Source organism: Bufo gargarizans, chromosome 2, assembly GCF_014858855.1.
Source record: "Bufo gargarizans isolate SCDJY-AF-19 chromosome 2, ASM1485885v1, whole genome shotgun sequence".
In the NCBI taxonomy this organism is placed as follows: Eukaryota; Metazoa; Chordata; class Amphibia; order Anura; family Bufonidae; genus Bufo; species Bufo gargarizans.
The window spans coordinates 74,032,182-74,053,039 of record NC_058081.1 but is presented as its reverse complement, the minus strand read 5'-3'; the positions used below and the strand labels follow the sequence as shown (position 1 = coordinate 74,053,039).

General features: G+C 45.5%; 1 protein-coding gene across 1 annotated transcript in view; it reads left to right on the top strand.

Moving 5' to 3' along the window:
* LOC122929472 (choline transporter-like protein 1) overlaps positions 1-20,858 on the top strand; it is a 179,468-nt gene that overhangs the window by 19,723 nt on the left and 138,887 nt on the right. The window contains exon 2 of the mRNA XM_044283063.1: positions 15,103-15,192. Within this exon, the coding sequence (XP_044138998.1) occupies positions 15,103-15,192 (90 nt within the window). The remainder of the gene's footprint in view (positions 1-15,102; positions 15,193-20,858) is intronic.

The following is a 20,858-nucleotide window of genomic DNA, read 5'->3' as shown; positions in this document are numbered from 1 at the left end:
GACCTCTGCAAGCTGCTGCAGAAATCAGCAGTGCATGTTTTGCGCATCCGTGGTCCGCAAAATACATATGGTTGTGTGCATGAGGCCTAAGAGGGGGGAGAAGGAGGGGAAGAAGACATGGCACAGCACACTGCATTTCTAGTTTATTTTTCTTGGTCTGCAATTGTGATAGCTGATGAAACAAGAGCCAAGTTAAAAGGAAATTGTTAAATTTTGTTGGTTCTTTTTTATGTGTTTGTACTCTGGATTTAGTTCTCCTTTAAAGGGAACCTGTGACCGGTTTTTTGTATAGAGCTGAGGACATGGGCTGCTAGATGGCTGCTAGCACATCCACAATACCCAGTCCCCATAGCTCTGTGTGCTTTTATTGTGTAAAAAAAACGATTTGATACATATGCAAATTAACCTGAGATGAGTCCTGTCCAAGAGATGAGTCAGAGACCGGACTCGTCTCAGGTTAATTTGCATATGTATCAAATCTGTTTTTATATGCAATAAAAGCACACAGAGCTATGGGGACTGGGTATTGCGGATGTTCTAGCGGCCATCTAACAACCCATGTCCTCAGCTCTATACCCAAAATCCCGGTGACAGGTTCCCTTTAAGGCCTGGTTCACACCTGAGCGTTTTACAGCGCATTCCTACGCGCTGTAAAACGCTCAACAGGCAAAAACCCATGCTTCCCTATGGGCATGGTTCTCACCTGCACGTTTTACAGCGCGTACGAACGCGCTGTAAAACGCCCTACGCCCAAAGAAGTACAGGAGCTTCTTTGGGGCGTATTGTCGCGTGTTCGCGCCCATAGACTTTATTGGGCGCCTCTGTGGTCAATCGCAAGAACGTGCGTACGAAGCGCGTTTCCTGTTTCCAAAAACGCGCTGTAATATGCCCCAAAAATACGCGTATTAAATACGCTCAAGTGTGAACTAGGCCTAAGGGAATCTCTTACAGTGCTAAAGTGTTTCTTTCTTTCTCGTTATCACTCTGGCTGGTTTCCTGGCAAAGCCTTATATTTTTCCATGCTTTGAGAGGAGAGCTTGATCCATAGCTGACTCATGTAGGAGACTGCTGCACTGTAATATGTACAGTAATATATTTTCTGGTCGTGGTGTTGTGTTACTTAAAGATAAATGCAGTGTTTAAGGGTCTTTTCACACTGCATTTATACGATATATATATATATATATATATATATATATTTTATATTTACTGGGATTAGCTCCTGACCGATCTGTTAAACAGAGGCAGTGACATCCATTACAGATTTAGATGGGATGGCATAGGGTTGCACCATTGCATCCAGAAAGAAAACTGCAAGCCTGACGTGTACCGCCCAGAAGGGCCTCCATCAGATGAATGGGAGGCCTACAGGTCTATTTAGCATGTCTGGAGCTTTTCCATTTTTAGTAGACCCTTATGCCTTAAAGGAAATAAGAAAATAAAAAAATGTCACTTTATTATAAATATATATCCCCAAGTACCTTTCATTAGTCATAATGGCCCGTTGTCTGGGGAGCAATCATCAGGAGAAATAAAATGGCCGCTATCCTATTAGTGCACACAAAACCTGTCCTAATCACACAGGAGAACAAGTTACTTCAGTGCAATGAACCAAAGGGCTGCCTCATCCTCCTCTCTGCTCTACTTGTCAGGGATTATGATCCTGAAAACTGATAAGATCTTCAGCTGAATCTCTATAGGAATGGAGTTCATGAGGAGATGTGGCTAATGAGCAGCAGCACTTGTATGTAGTCTCCATTACCACAGTCTGTCCTGTCCCTCCTCTGGACTTCATGTCTCCTCGATCTTATCAACTGTATTCAGGATCATAATCCCTGGCAAGCAGAGCAGAGAGGAGGACGAGGCAGCTCTTTAGCTCAGTGTTGTGAGGTAACTTGTCCTCCTGTTTGATTAGGACAGGTTTTGTGTGCACTAATAGGACGGCGGCCATTTTATTTCTCCTATTAGACAAAACAAGTCATTATAACAAATGAAGGGTACATAGGACTATACTGTATTTATAATTAAGTAAAATCTAAGTATTTTCATTTTCTTAATTCCCAGAGAATGCCTTTAAGCAGTATTTGCTCAGAAAGCTCTTTAGCCAGCCAACAGATATGAAAATAGATTGGCAGTAATTATTTTTGTAGCTCCATAAACTTCTGCAGAGCTTTAGAGACATACACATGAATGACATTTACAGCGTTTCAAAATTACAGGCACGCATAAAATCATTCTCCTTGCTGTACATACAGATTTCTCCTGTAAGGGCTGTGGAAAAAAAAAATTGGTGGTAAATTGTACAGTTTGTCTCCCGCTGTATATCCAAATGTAGTATTGCTCAGCTTGCAAGGCATGTTACAGTGCTCAGGAGTCCTCACTGTAGCTGGTCATATACATTAAGTAGACAGTGGTCTATTCTAACTCTCTCCCAATTCCCACTTACCCATTCGGTTTTGGCCAAGCAAGTTAGCCGAGAGAGTGGACACTTTTGATGGCAACTTATCTCTGAAGAGAACAAATGGATCGGGTGCCAAAATTCAGTTTACCCAATCCTTCTCTCCCCGACATCATCATTTGTCTGGGTGATTCAGGAGCTCCCATTCACATTGAAGTCCAGTAGACGGTCCTATTAGTGACTGACAGCTACCTCTGTATACATAGTCATAGAGGGAAGGCTGTCAGTCACTGATAGGACCGTCTGCTTGTCTTCAGTCAGTGACTGACAGCTATCTCTGTATACACAGTCATAGAGGGCAGGCTGTCAGTCACTGATAGGACCGTCTCCTTGTCTTCAGTCAGTGACTGACAGCTATCTCTGTATACACAGCCATAGAGGGAAGGCTGTCAGTCACTGATAGGACCGTCTCCTTGTCTTCAGTCAGTGACTGACAGCTACCTCTGTATACACAGTCATAGAGGGAAGGCTGTCAGTCACTGATAGGACCAACTCCTGGACTTCAAAGTCCAGAATTAGCAAGAAATAAATGAGTAAATTACAAGTTTTACTGAACCTTTTCCTATAAAACTATAGATCAATCTCCCAGCTTATTCTGCTTTTATAACATGCGCCTGTAGCTTAACCTTTTCCTAACATGTGACATACCATAACATCACATGTTGGATCTTCAAAGATGGCGCCCGCTCCTCTTACAGCAGACACCTGTGGCTAATGTCTGCAACCGGTGGTAATGCTGATTGCGGACATTTAACCCCTCAGATGCCGTGGTCAAACCTTACCACTGCATCTGAGCGCGCAGAAAATCAAAAGCGCATGCTTCCAGTGATGCTCTGGCTCTCCGTGCAGCAATGGGATGTGCTGAAGCTTATGTGTGGCGGCCCCTGTCATAGTGAATGATAGGAGGCTGCTACACGGTCTTTCCTATGGAGCCCTTGTCTGTAGTAGGGCTCCACAGGAAAGTAGTAAAATCATCATAGACTCCAATGCTAGTGCATTGGAGTCTATGACAATAGCAATCTAATGATTGCTTGTTATAGTTCCCTATGGGAAATAAAATACCCGTATTTTTCGCCCTATAAGACGCACCAGCCCATAAGACGCACCAGCCCATAAGACGCACCTAGGTTTCTGGGGAGGAAAATAAGAAAAAAAATATTTTTCACCAAAAGGTGTGCTTTTGGTGGGTTTGGAACTAATGATGGTCTGTGGATGGCACTATTACTGGGGATCTGGGTAATGAATAAAAACAATACACATAATAGATATCGCCACGTGCGAAAACGCCTGTACTATCAAAATAAAGAAGTTTTAATCTCATACGGAAAACGTCAAAATGAAAAAAGGGTCAAAATGGCTGATTAGTCTTTTTTTTTTTTTTTTTTTTTTTTTTTTTTTTATTATTATTTTTTTATTTATTTTTTTGGTCCCATCTCTTTCCGCAACATTTTTTAATAAAAACTGATCAAAACGTTTTACACGTCCCAGAATGGTATCAATGAAAAGTACAGATTGCCCAGCAAAAAATTATCACTCATACAGCTCTGCACAAATGACTACAAAAAAGATATAGGGGGTCAGTAAATGAGAGCAAAAATCTTAAATTTATTTTTCCCCCAGTCTTTTTTTCAACACAAGGAAAAGTATACATATGTGGTATTGCCGAATTCTTACTGACCTGGAGAATGAAGATCATTTTACCGCATTGTAACGGTCAGCAGAGGAAGAGACCGTAGAGCAGGACTCAAGTACAGTGCAGCAGACAAGGAGGCTGAAGTAGAAACCGGCTTTATTAAAAGAGAACTCTAACTGCCGGAGAAGCAGATTTACAATATGAACAGCTTGAGAATTCACAATAAAGGTAATGGAAATTTGCATAAAGAACACAAATGAATCACAAACACGAGTACAGACAATAGCAGGCTACTCTCTTCTAGGTAGTCCTATCTGTCCCCGCTACCCGGGGTGCACCTCTACGGTGCACTAAACTAAATCCTATTCCCCTATGTCCTAGCTCAGGTTAGCATCAGTGCACTCACAGTTCGGTGTCCGGCACCTGCAGGCAGATACAGGTTGCTTGCTTGCTTGCTTGCTTGCTTGCTTCCGCGTGGCTCAGCTCTGGCCTCTCTTTGTAGTCTCTGTAACTCTGGTTAGAGATAATCAGCAGCTCTGGACGTGTAATCAGGCAGGGCCTGGAATTCACTCACAGTTCCTCTGGTAAGTGCCTCACACTACAGCAGTCTCTCTTCTACACCAGGACACATCAGCTCAGTCAGAGAGCAAACACACTCTAATCTTCCCTGTGGATCTCCCTCTCAGTGCACAGCGTCCTTCTTCCTGTGTACTCAGACACATTCAGCCCAGGCTCTCTGCTCTGCCCGGGAAAAACACTTAACTCCTTGTCCTCTGGAAACAACTCCTCTCACTGTCCTACTCAGCCACAGTGGCCTCTGGTGGCTGGAGGGAAACATGACAGTCTGCTATATATATATATATATGTGTTGGGAATGTTGCTGGATGATCAGGGTTGCCTCTTACATGCCTCCCCACTTAAAGGTGGCCGTCCTCGGCCTTGCTATATAGTCCATAGAAATAATGGTTAATGTAACTTTTTATACAGCAGTACAACATTGTCCACAATACATACAGGTGGACCAAATGAACTCATCAGCAGCGTACCTGTTTGGTGGAACCCCTGCAGTAAGCCTACTGGATCTCCGGAGGTCCTGGCTATCTGTTACGACCTGACTCTCTCCACTAGGAACTGCCAGTCTGGATTCATCCACCACAATAGGAGGTTCGGGTGTGGCCGAGGGCCCCTCTCCATTACGGGCTGGCAATTGTTCTGTGACAGTGCCTTCATCACCTGTAACCTGGGAGGCTTCTTCAGTGTTGGGAGCAGTCCACCAGTCTTCACCATAATCTCCATCAGAGATAACAAGTTCTGAGTATGGGGCAGGAGGAGGTGTCCTCTGAACAGGTGCGGGATCTTTGGACCGGCATGGCCGTAACATATTCCTATGTAGAGTCCGTGAAGCAAATTCCTCATTCTCAACCTGCACTTCGTAGACCGGACCATTAGGGTACACTCTCTTGATCACTTTATACGGCTGTACTTCCCAACGCTCACTCAACTTGCCTTTGGGACGTTTCTCTCGTACCAGTACCCGATCCCCAGGCTGCAATGGAACCTCCTGAACTGGAGGACGGTCTGTATGAGCTCTCTCCTGTAACCGCTGACCTGCCAACCGGCGAATGGTCTGGAGACGCCGACGGTGTTCTTTCACCCATGAGGTGGTTGATCGCTCTATTAGGTCTTCTGGCTGTTCTAGGTTTAATTCCACGATCTCTCGACCAGCCCTACCGAACAGTAACATGTATGGGGTGTAACCGGTGGTGGTGTGGACACGATTATTGTAAGCCCAGACTAATTCTGGCAGGTAGTCAGGCCAGTGTGCCCTCTTGTCTTCCTCTAGCGTCCTCAGCATTTGCAGCAATGTGCGGTTAAAGCGCTCACAGGCTCCGTTTCCTTGGGGATGATAAGGAGTTGTCCTGGATTTTTCAATGCCGTACAGTCGATGTAGCTCTTCCATCACTTTTCCTTGAAAGCACGCCCCTTGATCTGAATGGATCCGCTTTGGACACCCATAGACCCGAATGAAGTCTTGACAAATGGCTCGTGCAGCGGACTCGGCCGTCTGGTCCCGAGTTGGGGTGACTACTGCAAACTTGGAGAAGTGGTCGATCATGACCAGGCAATACTGTGGACCTCTTGACGATTGTCCCACAAGAAGATAGTCTATCATCAACACTTCGAGCGGTTCTGTGGTCTGGATGGACTGTAGGGGTGCTCTCTGTTCTGTACTCTTCGTGAGTTCACACACTCGACACTGTCGGCAAACTTCTTCAACTGTGGCCTCCAGTCGCGGACAATACACATAACGCTGCAGCCACTGGTATGTCTTGACTTGCCCGAAGTGAGCTCCAAACTCATGAGCCTCTTTGGCTATCTCCCGTGCCATTCTTCTGGGTATCACTACCTGCCACCTCGCCTCTAGGTCGGCAGGCTGTTGCCACTTGCGGAACAAAACAGCTCCATGCACTTCCAGTCTGTCCCATTGATGTAGAACGGACTTCATCTCGGCATCCAGTTCAGTCCTTTCTTCTTTGTTGGGTTTCCTGCACTGGGTTACCCAGCTTTTCATTTGCTGCAGTCCAATGTCTTCATCTTGCAATCTGCCCCATTCTTCATTAGTTCTCCCCAATGCTTTGGGTAGCTTACGGGCCTCCCCACTTGTCTGGGCCGCGACTGTTGGGGGAGCGAACTTGCGGAAGTCAGGAGTTTCATCTTCTTCCTTTTGTTCATCCATATCCCCTACTGGAGTTTCAAAAGTAACCCTCGAGAGACCATCAGCATTAGTGTTCTCTGTAGCGGAGCGGTAGCGAATTGAGAAGTCATACTTTGCGAGGCGAGCCGCCCAGCGTTGCTCCAGGGCTCCCAACTTGGCAGTACCCAGATGGGCCAGGGGATTGTTATCCGTCCGTACGAAGATCTTAGCTCCTGTCAGATATCCTGCAAATTTCTCCGTCATAGCCCACACCAGGGCAAGGAGTTCCAGCCGGAAGGAACTGTAGTTATGGGGGTTTCGCTCCGTATCTCGCAAGGATCTACTGGCATAAGCGATCACCCTCTCATGTCCATCTTGTACCTGCGACAGGACTGCCCCAAGTCCGTAGAGGCTGCCATCAGTAGCTAAGATGAATGGTTTATCAAAATCGGCATAAGCCAAGATGGGGGCCGATGTCAGGGCTTCTTTCAGGGCCTGGAAGGCCTCTTCCTGCTTCTGTCCCCAGGGGATACTTTGGCCCTTGGGTTGCCCAGCCGTTCCTCTCAACAACTCATTCAGAGGGCCCGCTATTTTTGCGTAGTCTTTGATGAACCGCCGGTAGTACCCAGTCAGTCCCAGGAAGGCCTTCAACTCACGCAGTGTTCTCGGCACTAGCCATTGTCGTATTGCAGCCACTTTGTCTTGGGACAGTAGCACTCCGTCTTGGGACACCCTATGGCCCAGGTACTCGATCTCCCTCTTGAAGAGATGACACTTCTTTGGCTTTACCTTCAGGCCATGGGATCGCAGTCGCTCGAGTACCTGTCCTAGCCGATTCAAGTGTTCTTGAAAAGTAGCAGAGTATACGATGATATCGTCTAGGTATATCAGAGTGGCTTCAAAATTCAGGTCTCCCAGGCATCTCTCCATCAGCCGCTGGAAGGTTCCAGGGGCATTAGTCAGTCCGAATGGCATCCTGTTGAATTCAAATAACCCCATGGGGAGTATGAATGCTGTCTTTGCCTTGTCCTGCTCAGCCACTGGTACTTGCCAGTACCCACTTGCTAGATCCAGGGTGGAGAAGTATTTGGCTCGTCCTAGAGCCGTCAGAGACTCCTCGATGCGTGGCAGAGGATATGAGTCTCGCGCAGTGCAAGCATTCAACCGCCGGTAATCCACACAAAATCGAATAGTGCCGTCCTTCTTCTTGACAAGCACCACTGGGGCTGCCCAAGGGCTCTGGCTTCCCCGCACCACTCCGGAATCTATCATCTGTTTCAATAGCGTCTTCACTTCCTGGTACAACTTGGGCGGAATCTGTCTATCTCTCCCGAATTGGTGGAGTGTCCCCCGTCGGTATATCATGTGTGATAGCATTCGTGCAGCCAAAGTCATCGGCGTGGCGGGCAAACGCAGCCTGATTCTCCCACAGCATGGTTTCAACTGCTCGCTGTTGGTCTAAACTGAGAGCCTTAACATCTATCTCCATTTGATCCAAGATGGTTCCCCCATTCCATTCTGGGGTCGGCGCCTCTTCTGCACTGGCAGTAACTGCCAGGGTCCAACCAGCATCCCCTACCGGAGCTAGAGTCACTTCTCTCTGACTCAGGATTTCTCCCTGATGTAGGTACACACGAGCCAGTTCCACCCCTGGCGTCAAGGGAACTTCTAGATATCCCACATTCACAGCTCTTATGGGTACTCGTCCATTCTGGACCACTCCTAGTGTCCGGGCCACCAGGACGTCCTGACCCAGCTCTCCTAGGCCTGTTGGTTCAACGAACACCTCCATGCCTTCAAGATTACGGAAAGTTCCCACGGGTAACGTCAGCACGGTCTCCCGACCAGGGGGAAGGGTGAAGGTAGCCTTTCCTGGCGCTCGGATCGTTCCCACCGCCTGGTGTGCTGATACACTTTTCTGTGTTCCACAAAAACGGATTAGCCGTTGAAATGCTTTCTGGGTAGGTTTGTGCGGGGTGGCTTGTTTCCAGTAACCCAGCCCCCGTTTGGTGAACATGATCTGATCCAATTCTCGCAGGATATTCATGCCCATTATCACCGGCACATCTTCTTTGAACGTTTCGGGGACCAACAAGATACCTTTCCGCCCCACTTCCTGTCCACATAGCCGTACGTTCATCCACACGACCCCTGTGACAGGAATCTGTTGTTGGTTAGCCGCTGTAACCCGGACCAGTGTCTCTCGTTCTGGCTTGGCCAGCGCTTGAAAGTAACGGTAGAAGAATGACTCGGGCATAGTTGTCACCTGAGACCCAGTATCCACTAAGCAGTCGACAGGAACACCTTCGAATTCAGCTCGTATAGTGGGGCACCCTGCGACCAGGTGTTCGGAGCTTTGCTGGGTAACTTGGCTCTCCACCTCCCCTGCAGTACGCCCCACTACTGCAGGGGTCGGTAGTTTAACGGCGGCTCTTGGCATCCAGCTGGATTATTCCGACACTCTCTGGCAAAATGTCCTAGATCTCCACACCGCCAACACTGTGCCCCTTGACGGCCCACTTTTTGCCTGCGAGTGGGAGGTGCCCTCAGAGCTTGGCTGGATGGCCCCACTGAAGGGTAATGAGGGGCTTGATGGTATGGTAAACTAGCATAAGGGCATTCGGGTGTAGGAACCCACGGAGTCGCCTGATAGGTTTGTTGTCGGGCTGGATAGGCAGCCTCAGTAGTATGGCGCGACTCTATCCGTTTCTCCAGGTGTGTCAACTTTTCGTGCATGGCACTCAGGGAGCTCTGCAAGTCTTGTACCACTCTGACCAGGGCTTCCTCATTTCTTGTAACCCCGGGGGGTGTAACGGTCTGGGTCCGTATTACTCCAGAAGCATAGCCGTCTTCTTTGTTTCGCGTCACGGCCTCTGCCAAAATTTGTCGAAAGGTTAGGGTAGGGTCTACTCTGACTCGTTCCCGCAGAGCCTGTTTCAGGGGATTGCTGTAGAGCCCCAGAATAAATTGTTCCCGCAGTATCCGGTCTATGGGTCCCATGCCAGTAACCCCATCTGCCTCTTTTTTTTGTACCTCGGCCAACACTTCCTGTAGGGCTGTTGCGTACTGAGAGACACCTTCGTCTTCCCGTTGAATCCGGTAAAAAAACTTCGCCCGGAGGTGCCCTGCACTGGCTGTTTCCCCATATATTTCTTCCAGGAATCTCACCATCTCTTGCAATGTATTGCGCGTGGCTTCTGGTTGTAGGAGAACATTTCTTCGGGCCTCACCCTCGAGAGCGGCCAAAGCAATTTCTACTTGTAGTTCTGGGCCGACATTGTAAATCCTAACAGCACTCTGTAACCTTGTCACCCAGTCTGACAGTGTCATGTTCTGGCCATCAAATTTGGGTAGCAAGTTGAACAACGTGCCAATAGGGAGGGCCCTTGCAAGGGTTCCACCATTGCCTGAGGTACTCACATTAACATCATGCACATTGCCTTCAGCCGCCTCCATCTCTGTGACTGTACCCTGCTCGCAGCGCCACTTGTAACGGTCAGCAGAGGAAGAGACCGTAGAGCAGGACTCAAGTACAGTGCAGCAGACAAGGAGGCTGAAGTAGAAACCGGCTTTATTAAAAGAGAACTCTAACTGCCGGAGAAGCAGATTTACAATATGAACAGCTTGAGAATTCACAATAAAGGTAATGGAAATTTGCATAAAGAACACAAATGAATCACAAACACGAGTACAGACAATAGCAGGCTACTCTCTTCTAGGTAGTCCTATCTGTCCCCGCTACCCGGGGTGCACCTCTACGGTGCACTAAACTAAATCCTATTCCCCTATGTCCTAGCTCAGGTTAGCATCAGTGCACTCACAGTTCGGTGTCCGGCACCTGCAGGCAGATACAGTCTGGGTCCCGATCTGGTTGCTTGCTTGCTTGCTTGCTTGCTTGCTTCCGCGTGGCTCAGCTCTGGCCTCTCTTTGTAGTCTCTGTAACTCTGGTTAGAGATAATCAGCAGCTCTGGACGTGTAATCAGGCAGGGCCTGGAATTCACTCACAGTTCCTCTGGTAAGTGCCTCACACTACAGCAGTCTCTCTTCTACACCAGGACACATCAGCTCAGTCAGAGAGCAAACACACTCTAATCTTCCCTGTGGATCTCCCTCTCAGTGCACAGGGTCCTTCTTCCTGTGTACTCAGACACCTTCAGCCCAGGCTCTCTGCTCTGCCCGGGAAAAACACTTAACTCCTTGTCCTCTGGAAACAACTCCTCTCACTGTCCTACTCAGCCACAGTGGCCTCTGGTGGCTGGAGGGAAACATGACAGTCTGCTATATATATATATATATATATATATATATATATATATATATATGTGTTGGGAATGTTGCTGGATGATCAGGGCTGCCTCTTACAGCATAATGAACGCTGTAAAAAGGAAACAAAAAACCCCATAAAACTGTCAGAATTGCATTTTTTTCCCTCCAATTCTACCACCTTTGGAAAAAAAATTCCAACTACATTCTATGCAATATTAAATGGTGGCCTTGGAAAAAAACAAGCCCTCATACGAGTTTGTGAATAGAAAAATAAAAACGTTATGGCTCTGGGAAGGCAGGGAAGGAAAACGCAACGTCCAAAAAACCTCAGAGGTAGAAGGGGTTAAACACCATGTTCATTGTGACAGGCACCCTTTAACCACCTCCGGACCGCCTAACGCACATGTGCGTTCCGGAGGTGGCAGGCTGGTGCACAGTCACGCATATATGCGTCATCTCGCGAGACGCGAGATTTCCTGTGAACGCGCGCACACAGGCGCGCGCGCTCACAGGAACGGAAGGTAAGCGAGTGGATCTCCAGCATGCCAGCGGCGATCGTTCGCTGGCAGGCTGGAGATCCGAATTTTTTAACCCCTAACAGGTATATTAGACGCTGTTTTCATAACAGCGTCTAATATACCTCCTACCTGGTCCACTGGTGGTCCCTTTTGTTAGGATCGACCACCAGAGGACTCAGGTAGGTCAGTACAGTCGCACCAAACACCAAACTACACTACACTACACTACACTACACCCCCCCCCGTCACTTATTAACCCCTTATAAACCCCTGATCACCCATGATCACCCCATATAAACTCCCTGATCACCCCCCTGTCATTGATCACCGCCCTGTCATTGATCACCCCCCTGTCAGGCTCCGTTCAGACGTCCGTATGATTTTTACGGATCCACGGATACATGGATCGGATCCGCAAAACGCATACGGACGTCTAAATGGAGCCTTACAGGGGGGTGATCAATGACAGGCGGGTGATCACCCATATACACTCCCTGATCACCCCCTGTCATTGATCACCCCCCTGTCATTGATCACCCCCCTGTAAGGCTCCATTCAGACGTCCGCATGATTTTTACGGATCCATGGATACATGGATCGGATCCGCAAAACACATGCGGACGTCTGAATGGAGCCTTACAGGGGGTGATCAATGACAGGCGGGTGATCACCCATATACACTCCCTGATCACCCCCCTGTAAGGCTCCATTCAGACGTCCGCATGTGTTTTGTGGATCCGATCCATGTATCCATGGATCCGTAAAAAATCATGCGGATGTCTGAATGGAGCCTTACAGGGGGGGTGATCAGTGACAGGGGGGTGATCACCCTGATCACCCCCTGTCATTGATAACCCCCCTGTAAGGCTCCATTCAGACGTCCGCATGTGTTTTGTGGATCCGATCCATGTATCCATGGATCCGTAAAAAATCATGCGGATGTCTGAATGGAGCCTTACAGGGGGGGTGATCAGTGACAGGGGGGTGATCACCCTGATCACCCCCTGTCATTGATAACCCCCCTGTAAGGCTCCATTCAGACGTCCGCATGTCTTTTGTGGATCCGATCCATGTATCCATGGATCCGTAAAAAATCATGCGGATGTCTGAAGGTATTCCGTGAGGGGCATGGCGAGTTCCTAGAATTTTTTATTTTTTGTCGCAAGTTAGTGGAATATGAGACTTTGTAAGGAAAAAAGAGAAAAAAAAAAAATCATAATTTTCCGCTAACTTGTGATAAAAAATTCTAGGAACTCGCCATGCCCCTCACAGAATACCTTGGGGTGTCTTCTTTCCAAAATGGGGTCACTTGTGGCGTAGTTATACTGCCCTGGCAATTTAGGGGCCCAAATGTGTGAGAAGTACCTTGCAATCAAAATGTGTAAAAAATGGCCTGCAAAATCTGAAAGGTGCACTTTGGAATATGTGCCCCTTTGCCCACCTTGGCAGCAAAAAAGTGTGACACATCTGGTATCGCCGTACTCAGGAGAAGTTGAGGAATGTGTTTTGGGGTGTCATTTTACATATACCCATGCTGGATGAGAGAAATATCTTGGCAAAAGACAACTTTTCCAATTTTTTTATACAAAGTTGGCATTTGACCAAGATATTTTTCTCACCCAGCATGGGTATATGTAAAATGACACCCCAAAACACATTCCCCAACTTCTCCTGAGTACGGCGATACCAGATGTGTGACACTTTTTTGCTGCCAAGGTGGGCAAAGGGGCACATATTCCAAAGTGCACCTTTTGGATTTCACCGGTCATTTTTTACACATTTTGATTGCAAAGTTCTTCTCACACATTTGGGCCCCTAAATTGCCAGGGCAGTATAACTACGCCACAAGTGACCCCATTTTGGAAAGAAGACACCCCAAGGTATTCCGTGAGGGGCATGGCGAGTTCCTAGAATTTTTTTTTTTTTGTCGCAAGTTAGTGGAATATGAGACTTTGTAAGAAAAAAATAAATAAATAAAATCATCATCATTTTCCGCTAACTTGTGACAAAAAATAAAAAGTTCTATGAACTCACTATGCCCATCAGCGAATACCTTAGGGTGTCTACTTTCCGAAATGGGGTCATTTGTGGGGGTTTTCTACTGTTTGGGCATTGTAGAACCTCAGGAATCATGACAGGTGCTCAGAAAGTCAGAGCTGTTTCAAAAAGCGGAAATTCACATTTTTGTACCATAGTTTGTAAATGCTATAACTTTTACCCAAACCATTTTTTTTTTGCCCAAACATTTTTTTTTTATCAAAGACATGTAGAACAATAAATTTGGCGAAAAATTTATATATGGATGTCGTTTTTTTTTGGAAAATTTTACAGCTGAAAGTGAAAAATGTCATTTTTTTGCAAAAAAATCGTTACATTTTGATTAATAACAAAAAAAGTAAAAATGTCAGCAGCAATAAAATACCACCAAATGAAAGCTCCATTAGTGAGAAGAAAAGGAGGTAAAATTCATTTGGGTGGTAAGTTGCATGACCGAGCGATAAACGGTGAAAGGAGTGTAGTGCCGAAGTGTAAAAAGTGCTCTGGTCATGAAGGGGGTTTCACCTAGCGGGGCTGAAGTGGTTAAAGTGTAACTGCCATTCTGTTTTTATTTGTGTAATGTATAGGGGTAGTGATGCTGACCATTTTTGTAACATACTTTAATTACTGAAATCGTACATTTCTATTAGAAAAATAGCTGTAAAGTGGACCATTTTGAGACTTAGGAATGCTCCTCTGTCTTCTGTTTACATAACCCAGTCCTTATCAAGTCTCCACAGTTATGTAAACAGAAGACAGAGGCGCCTTGCTAAGGCTCAAAATGGGCCACTTTACAGTTATTTTTCTAATAGAAATGTGTAATTTCAGTAATTAAAGTATGTTACAAAAATGGTCAGTATCACTGCCCCTATACAGTACACAAATAAAAACAGAATGGCAGTTACACTTTAAGAAAAGAAAATCTGATTGTGGACTGCTAGCCTCATAAAACCTGCTTTACCAAACTGCTCATGTCCTGGTTTTACGTAATGAAATCATGGCAGTGCACTCCAGCAATGCCTGTGCCTGCAGCCAAGGAGACACATCTCAGTGATACAAGGCCCTATAATTGTGGTACAGTGTAGCCTGTCAGATGTAGCTATTTGCTAATGTCAGCTGAGTGCAATCATACATGTCCTACCTTTTGTCTGTGGCTTATTTCTTGTAAAAACCATACTTTTATCAAATGCAAATTTCTTCACTACCAGCAAGTTGGGCGTGTACTTGCTGGTAGCCGCCTCATCTAGACACGCCCCATCTCCTCTTGATAGACAGGGCCAGCGAGCGCTCTCCTCCTCCCGCTGGCCCCGTCTGCTGCTGAATTCCCGCGCCTTCTAATATAAGCACCATACCAAATAAAACAACTGAAAATATTCAACGAAAAATGTGGAATCGGCTGCCCTTACAGTGCGGAGCCTGTAGTAAAATAGCACTTTTTATATGCTGACGATGGTTTTATGAAGAAGTTATGTAGCTTTTATGTCTTTGCTTTCAGAGCTCGAAGCGGGATTGGAGGCCGTTGGAGGAGCACAGTTGCACTGATATTCCGTGGCTCCTGCTGTTTACCCTTTTCTGTGTTGGGATGGTGAGTAGATAAATGCCTCTGTCTCCTGTCTGTATCTATTCTTTATCATTGTCATTTCAACTGTTAACACACTACTAATCTCAAGTAAATCATCCTAAAATCAAAATCTAATTTTTGGTCAGTTATTTCTGTCCCCAACTGTCCACTGCATATAGACTTGGGCATTTAAGATGGAACTTTCCTGGGAATTCTGAGAAACGTAGATGCTTCTACTTGATTGATATTGTGCCAGTGCCCTATGCAGGGGCTGCACGCTCAGTGGAAAACATGGTGTTTTGGGATTTCATGACATCTATAGTGGAGTGACCAACTTTTTTGCTCCAAAGCTGTTTTGGTATTTAGTCTGCAGCATGTGAGCTCTGTTTATTTTATTGTGAGTCTGTACTCAAATTCTGCATCCGTCCTACAGATCAATTTTTTCATTGTTGTCCAATATAGGCAGAAAAAAGTCAAGTGTTTAATGTGTGCTATATGGTACTCTGTGGTGTAGTAGAGGAAATGTGAACCATTAAAGGCGTTCTCCAGGATTTTTATATTCATGGATTTTTACTATAGTTAGACCGCCAATATCTGATCTGCGGAGGTCTGACACCCTGCACCTATGGCAAGTGAGTAGCTCTGGCACAAACTACACAGCCCTGTCCACTGTAGTTCTGCTCCCATTCACTTTACTGGGAGCAGCTCTGCAATGTCCAGCTGCTTCGCACATATCCTCCACAATCACTATTCGCTGTTCCAGGGAGAACACCATCTTTCTGACACAATAGGCCACTTTTATCAAACTGAATAATAAATCAGTCTTAGTTGCCCATAGCAACCAATCAGAGCTCAGCTTTCAGTTTCTACAGGGCAATGAAAAAATGAAAGCTGAGCTCTGATTGGCTGCTATGAACAACTAAGACAGAGTTACTATTAGGAAGGGGCCAGGAAAGGACCCCGAAACGCGTTTGGTTTCTGTACACCTCGAACATCAGCTGATGAACATTTATGAGACCCCAACATTCCGATAACCGGATTTTAACCTTGTCGGAACGATTACTTCTGTCCATCTGGAGGGAACACCTTGTTAACCACTAACCAGGTCAAGACTTGCAACATCGGTGAATATTGCCAGGAGTCCCTCTATGTCGGGAACCGCATGAACGTTTGAATCACCCCAAGCAAGCGTCTGGAACCAGGTACCGCCGGATCTGATATAGTGAGCCACGTGGGACGCCACGGTTATACTCACATCAGACGGCAAAACTAACAGGTGTAATACATTCATTGATCGTATGCTCATCTGGTCTTTCTGATTGAATCGAACTTGAACAAGTGAACCACATTTATTGACCGTATGACCGTATGCCTGTTTGGTCCCTCTGACTGAATCGTACTTGAACAAGTGAACTGATTTTTTTCGAATCCCGATATATCTATTTCTTTTTCGAATATTTCACCTGGCACATTTCTCATTGAACTTAATAGTGATCTATCGAACATTTATCGAATATCTATCGAATATATCAACTATATATTTCTATTTATTGATAATATTTGCCCTATTCATAACTTTTTTACTTATATATTATGATCTTTTCTGCTTATATATTGGGTACATTTTTATTGCTTATATACTAGGTGTATTTATAGACTTTGTCCTTCTACAATTGAATCCACAGCTCTGCTTTATTATTATTTTTTATTTTTTATTTAGGTGATATATTTATAATGTATTATAGATTTTATTGATTTAGATTTAATATCGGGCTATTAACCATTAAATATTATTGTTACTATTTGTTCTTAGTCTCTAATTGGTCCAGCTGGTGAGTGCTCAGTCTTTATATATTTTTGACATTTATTCCCATTTATGACTGGGTGAGTCATTTTAGACTTAGCAGCACCCATTCCACAACCATTTACAGAGTGAGCCACCATATATTTATCATATATAGGTACTTTTCTGTATTTTTATAAGGGCTGAAAACCCCTTTTTGTTTGGTATCCAGTGATGCTGAAAATTGGTGCTGCACTGAAAAAATTGGCTAATAGGCACTATAATTTTATTTTCTCCATTATTATTATTATTATTATTATTATTATTATTATTATTATTATTATTAGTGCTAGTTTTGTGATTTGTCTGATTCCTCAGGTACTTGATTATTTGGCTTTCTTTATTGTATTATTTCCTCACCCATCCAAATTGGACATGAAATGACCATATACCCCTTGTCTTCTAGTTCATTGCGTAGTTTTGTTTCTAGAAGGCCATGAAAGAACAATCAGCCCATGCTATATGTATTTATGTGGATTTTTGTAGTGATCATGAAGTTATAACTAGAATGCCAACTACGTACTGTAGGCCAGCATGCAGAGCTTTTATGTTCTGCTCAGAAGACAAATAAGTAGCTTTTTTTTCTGATATTTCTTTCATTTGGAAGTTGGCATGTTAACATGTTTTGACAGCCACAAAAAGCTAATCTTGAATGGCTGCAAACCAAATGTTGTACAAGCTGTAAAATAATCCTATGCCTGTTTCACAAGATGTTTTACACCTTTGACATTGTAAACTATGCTGAGAAAGTGACTGCAATTGTTTTGAGTTAGGGCTCATGCATACGCATACAGTGGGTCCGCAATACACGGGCATCGGTCGTGTGCATTTCTCTCCCTGGATCGCAAACCCATTCACTTGAATGGATCCTCAATTACGGAGATGCGGAACGGAGGCACGGATCAGAACCCCACGGAAGCACTACGGCGTGCTTCCGTGGTGTTTCTGGCTGTGCCTCTGCACCGCAAAAAAGTAGGGCATGCACTACTTTTTTGCGATGCAGATGGCGGCCCCCATTCAAGTCAATGGGTCAGCGATCCGCATGCGGCTTCCCTATAGTCTGTGCCCGTGCATCGCGGGCCACAGCACGGACATGTAGCCCTTACATTCGTGGGCATGAGCCATTAGTCAGTATAGAGTAGGTTGTCCTACAGAAATGTGACCAACTACCGGTACTTAATAAAATAAAAAATCTGTCCGGTTTCCTTTATTGCGTGGAGACCTAACAAAGTTAAATCCACATCACACATATTCATAATAGGTGATGGCAACCTCACAATCCAGAGTAGTATCTAATGCTTTCTTGCTCAGGTTCTTAAACCTTTGCCTACTAAAGATATGTATCATATGTCCTTGCAGTGTGACTAGGAATGTGGTGCTAGCTGCCATACTGCCGGACATACAGCCAGAACTAGAGAGACGAAGTGGGAGCTGCACAGAACTCCTGGTCTTGTTTTAAAGTTTAGATACTTAGCGTTAAAACAAACCTAGCTCATATAACTGGTTGCTATACAGCCTAAGATATAGTAAACTGAACCTTGCCTCTTTAGCCAGTTATGTTCTCAGGAAAAGTGGTGTGGGTAATGGCTTCCAATAGGGAACCGGATGACATGCAGAGAGAGGAGTAGAGGCCTAGATCCTGGGGAAGGAGTAACATGAACTTCTTTGCATGTTATGACATTCCCCACTATATCCGTCAGGGAGCATACATGTGGCAGTGGCAGTGGGCAGTTCTGTTTTCCAGAAAAGAAGTGAGAAGATGGGCACCTTCTCATCATCCCTCTGATCTATTTTTGACAGATAGAAGAGTATTTCATCAGACATTTTCATCCACTGACTGTCGCCATAAACACTTAGAATTTCTTTCTGTTAGTTTTAACCCCCCCCCTCCCCCCCACTGTGGCTGATTTTCACAGTGGTATAATACAGATGCTATTGGGGCTCTTATTACTGATGCAACCCCTGAAATTCTGACACTGTAACTCCAGTTTTGAAGGACCGCAGGCAATTAATGTATAGTATCCATCATAAAGCACCCGTATTACACCTGTCTGAGGGTGGTCTTATTAGGGTTGGGAATTTTTTATTAGAATTACAGTTTGTATAGAGAAGGCAAAGTTATCATATTTTTGGACTGTAAGATAAACCAAAAGATGCCTGCCAGGAAAGTAGAAAATATTTTCTACTAAAACTCTGTTGTTTAATGCAGTGGAGGGGCCAGTGTCACTAACTTTACCAGTCTAGGGCAGTCGTGGCGAACCTATGGCACGGGTGCCAAAGGCGGCACTCAGAGCCCTCTCTGTGGGCACCCTGGAAAAAGTCTATGGCGTACCAATATACCTTAAACTTTTCCTGCCATTCATCAGTGCAGAGCGCACTATGAACAGCACAAGCAGCACATTGAATGTAGGCAGAATATTATAGCTTAATGATAAAGTACATGGAAGATATACTATATTGGTATTCACTATTCAGGTTAAATTGCTGTGTTGGCATTTGCCACATTTATTGCATTTTCGTACCCAGTAGAACCTGCCAAACAATATAAGGGGTGTAGGGTATCAGATGGCACAAAATGGGCAAAGAGTACTGGGTACTGAAATGCCATATCGGCGGAAAACTTGCAATATACATTTTGCATGGTCCCCTGCTCATTCATTTCTACAAAATACCTGTTTTGTCCAAATGATCACTGCACCCTTTCTTAAATACTTTGAGTAACATAGTTTCCAAAATGGAGCGACATGCGCTGGAAACCATTCCATCCATCATCTGCTCGCCAAATGGAGCTCCTTCCTTTCTAAACCCTCCAGTGCGCCCACACAGCAGTTTATGACAACATATAGGGTGTTGCCGTACTTAGGAGCTTTTTCTTCTGTTACCCCTTGTGAAAAAAATAATTGGGGATAAACATTTTATTTGCACTAGGGATATACCAATACCAGTATCGGGACCGATATTGGACATTTGCAGAGTACTTGTACTCGTGCAAATGTCCCCGATACCACTGCCGATGCCTGCTGGCCGCTTTCGGCCGCGCTCTCAACAGTTCGGCGTGGGGGAAGGAATTCTGTGACTCGCATTACCGGCACCCGACCTCTGAGAGGTCGCTGTGATCCGCGCAATTAACCCGTCAGGTGTGGCGCCTAAGGGCTTAATTGCACGGATCACAGCGTCCTCTCAGAGGTCCGGTGCCGGTAATGTTCTTCAGTCTCTGCATTGGTGGCAGTGGGCAGTGCGCCCCCCTCCCCAGTATTAATCATTGTATGTTAGTGAGCAGCATTATATTGCTAATGCTATAAGCATTACCAATGCGCCGCACAGACAGAAGAAGGAGCGCCTGGCGGCCACGGCGCACGTGAGTATAATGCTGCTCACTAACATACAATGGCAGCCAGGACTTCTGTAGCGTCCTGGCTGCCATGGTAACCGATCAGAGCCCCAGCATTACACTGCTGGGAATCCGATCGGAACTGCCCACTGCAACCAATGATGGGGGGGGGGGAGGGGGACCCTGTGGCCACTGCCACCAATGATTAATACTAAGGGGGGGGGGGGGGGGAGTTACCAGAGGGGGCTGATAAGAGGGAGAGGCTGGGGTGCTGATGAGAGGCTGGGGGCTGTTTTTTGGACTTTTGGTTGGTCAGTGGTCACAAAATAAATGTGTTATTTATTTAATTGTTATAATTGGTATCCGTAATTGGTATCGGTGAGTACTTAAATAAAAGTATCGGTACTCGTACTCTGTCTAAAAAAAAATGGTATCGGGACATCCCTAATTTGCACAGTTAAGTGTTTCTAAATTCTGTGAAACATCTTTTTCAGTCAAAGCACTCGCTACACCCCT